Here is a 3,708-nt window from a genome sequence, read left to right on the forward strand (position 1 = left end):
AGCGGGTTTCTGGGCGGCCAGGGAGCGGGCCAAGCTGAGCACGGTGTTGAAGTAGAAGCCGCGGCCGGCCCCCTTCCCCGACATGTCCACCATGTTGACTGCCAGCCGCCAGCGACCAATCAGCAGCCAGGGAGGGGGACGCTGGACGGAGAGCCGGAGAGCGCACATCTCGCAACGCGCACCCTGCTGCTGTCAAAATCCTGAGCCAGAATATTCATCAAGCAAAGCTCAGAGAGAAACCTGAAACTGCTCAGAGAGAAACCTGAAACTGCTCAGAGAGAAACCTGAAACTGCTCAGAGAGAAACCTGAAACTGCTCAAAGAGAAACCTGAAACTGCTCTGAGAGAAACCTGAAACTGCTCTGAGAGAAACCTGAAACTGCTCAAAGAGAAACCTGAAACTGCTCTGAGAAAAACCTGAAACTGCTCAGAGAGAAACCTGAAACTGCTCAGAGAGAAACCTGAAACTGCTCTGAGAGAAACCTGAAACTGCTCAAAGAGAAACCTGAAACTGCTCTGAGAGAAACCTGAAACTGCTCAGAGAGAAACCTGAAACTGCTCAGCAGCACCTGACAAAGGGGGGGGGAGGGGGGTGGGATATCTACAGTTAAACATTTACCTTTATGAGTAATTATTCCTTTTGTTAGATATTAGTTAACACATCAATACTTTAAACATAGTTAAAAGCAAAAAATTGCAGATGCTGGAAATCCAAAACAAAACAAAAATACCTGGAAAAAACTCAGCAGGTCTGACAGAATCTGCGGAGAGGAACACAGTTAACGTTTCGAGTCCGTATGACTCTTCAACAGAACTAAGGAAAAATAGAAAAGAGGTGAAATATAAGCTGGTTTAAGGGGGGGGGTGGTGGGACAGGTAGAGCTGGATTGGGGGCCAGTGATAAACATAGTTGACGTGCAGCAGATTCATGTTAATAAGCAAAATAAATTGTGTTGCATCCCATTTTAAGTACCATTAGTTAGAGACTGAGATGTATATTTGTTATACATAGTGTTAGCCATGGTTCATTTGGCAGCACTCTCGTTTCTGAGTCAGAAGGTTGTACATTCAAGCCCCGCTACCTAGACTTTGGCACAAAAATCTAGGCTGACCCTCCAGAGTGTCGGAGACACTCTCTTTTTGATGAGATGTTAAAGCAAGATCGCGCAAAACAATACTTATCCCTCGTGCCCTGGCCAATATTTATCCTTCAGTCAACATCACAAAAAAAGAGATTATCTGGTCCTCATCAAATTGCTGTTTGTGGGAGCTTGCTGTGCACAAATTGGCTGCCAGAGTTACTAGAACCAAAGAATGTTTATAGCACATTCAGCCCATCACATCTGTACTGACTTTCCGCAAGACCAACTCAGCTAGTTCCATTCCCCTGCCCTTTCCCTACAGCCCTGCATTTTTTTTCTCGTTGGTTAACTATTCAATTCTCTTTTGAAAGCCACGATTGAATCTGCCTTCACCGCACTCTCAGGCAGAGCATTCCAGTTCCTAACCACTTGCTGCGTTAAAAAGTTTTTCCTCATGTTGCCTTTAGTTCTTTTGTTATTCACCTTAGTTGGACGTGTCCTCTGGTTCTTGACCCTTCCACCAATGGGAACAGTTTCTCTCTAACTACTCTATCCAGACCCCTCATGATTTTGAACACCTCTACCAAATCTCCTTTCAATCTCTCTTCTCCTAGGAGAACAGGCCCAGCTTCTCTAATCTATCTACGTTACAGAAGTCCCTCATCCCTGGAAGCAATCTTGTAAATCCTTTCTGCACCCTGTCACGACTCACTAGGGATAGTGCGTTGCAATATCAAGCCCCACTGCTCCCCAAGCCGTGACAAGTGTGAAAAGTTTGATCACACCACGTACTTGTTTAATTTAGGTTAACAGAATACGAGCACCAGGTTTGTAAACTTAGTAAGTAAATAACTGTTTATTGAACAAATTGTCTTTAACCAGGGGCAAAAGGAAGAAATATGAACTGCTAATTTCTAACACTATAACCTAAACTCTATCCCTTCTTAAATTTATATACACACACACATACAAGATACATAAGACACACAAAAACATGGATTTTAAGAGTGGGACCAAACAGTTCAGTAGCACCAATTCCGGAGTACAGGATTCAATGGGTTGATTTTGATCGATGTCTTCCAAATTCCTTTCAGTTCTTTGTTGATGACACAAGGTGGGCTTCCAGCACTTTCAGTATTTAGTTCGCTGGTTGAGCACTTGCTTTTCAATGTCTCTAATGGTAATTTTCCCCTTTTCCTCTTGACAGGGGTTTTTCAGAGAGAGAGCAGGTTATAGAGATATGAGCAAAAAAACAGCTGGCTATTATTGTAGAATTACTGGAATCTTGCACACACAAGAGAAAGAGGTTTTAGGTGTTTTCTGGTTAGGAGCTTTTTCTCTGCTGCACTGCTCTCACACAAACCCTGGTCAAGAGCCAATTAAAATGTTGTTGCCAGACAGTTCCCTGTTAAACCAGACTCCTCCTCAGCACCATCCTGTCTTTCATGGCACACTCTGTTCCAGGACAGCAACGTTGTATACATCCCTCACACTGTTCCAGTAGACATGTCTTTCAAACTGCAGACATTGTAATTTTAATCCATAGTCCAACAGAAATAAAAATATATGTTATTTACAACAGTCCAACAGAAATAAAAAGATATGTTCTTCACAACTGTCCAACAGAAATAAAAAGATATTTTCTTTACAACCATCTCTGAGGCCTTCATATCCTTCCTAAAAGTGTGGTACCATGAACTGACACAATACTCCACTTGAGGCTGGACATTGATTGCAACAGTGGCTACACTTCAAAAGTACTTCAGGCACATGAAAGGAAAATACTGTGGATGCTGGAAATCTGAAATAAAAACAGAAAATGCTGGAAAAACTCTTCTTCAGAGCTAAAGAGAAGTAGAAATGTGATGAAATTTATACTGTTTAAGTGGGGGGCTGGAGCAGGTGAAGCTGGATAGAAGGCCAGGGATAAATGGGGGCTGAGGTGAGATTGACAAAGATGCCATGGACAAAAAGACAAAGAGAGTGATAATGGTAGTGGTAAGGGCTGAAGAAGGTGCTGATAGTGGCATAAAGGTAAGAAAGCAGAATATGTTAATAGCAGAATTGAGTTGAGGGTGTAAGGGTATGAAACTGAGTCCTTTGCTGAGTACAGATGTTCAGCATCAGAGAGTGAGGTGAGGGCATAAGGGTATGAAACTGAGTCCTTTGCTGAGTACAGAACATTCAGCATCAGCGAGACCTCTATCTCTACTGTATTTTAAATCCTATTTTTATTTAATTTTACTTTTTATCTACTCATTTTTAGTTTTATTCATTTATTCATTGTTTATCCCTTTTTCTATCCTTTCTCCCCAACACCACCCCCACCCCCTCCCCCTCCCCTAAAAGAGCCATCTGTCAATTGTTCTGTGTTGTTCTTTCAGAGTGCTGACCCTTGTTCTGCTATAAACACATTCTTTCTTACTTTTATGCCACTATCAGCACCTTCTTCAGCCCTTACCGCTACCATTAACACTCCCTTTGTCTTTTTGTCCATGACATCTTTGTCATTCTTTCCTTAGTCCCCACTTATCCCTGACTTTCTATCCAGCTTCACCTGCTCCACACCCCCCACCCCCCTCCCCAAACAGTACAAATTTCATCAGAGATAAAAGCAAACAACTGCG

At 42.6% G+C, this 3,708-nt stretch overlaps 1 protein-coding gene across 1 annotated transcript in view; it reads right to left on the reverse strand.

Moving 5' to 3' along the window:
- Positions 1-104, reverse strand: part of pi4kab (phosphatidylinositol 4-kinase, catalytic, alpha b) — a 147,733-nt gene extending 147,629 nt beyond the window's left edge. Inside the window, exon 1 of the mRNA XM_078554470.1 lies at positions 1-104. This exon is cut by the window's left edge and continues 7 nt beyond it. Coding sequence (XP_078410596.1) covers positions 1-93 — 93 coding nt within the window. The 5' untranslated portion in view covers positions 94-104.
- Between the last annotated feature and the right edge of the window lie 3,604 nt (positions 105-3,708).

The sequence above is a fragment of the Cetorhinus maximus genome, chromosome 12 (genome assembly GCF_964194155.1).
Source record: "Cetorhinus maximus chromosome 12, sCetMax3.hap1.1, whole genome shotgun sequence".
Taxonomy (NCBI): Eukaryota; Metazoa; Chordata; class Chondrichthyes; order Lamniformes; family Cetorhinidae; genus Cetorhinus; species Cetorhinus maximus.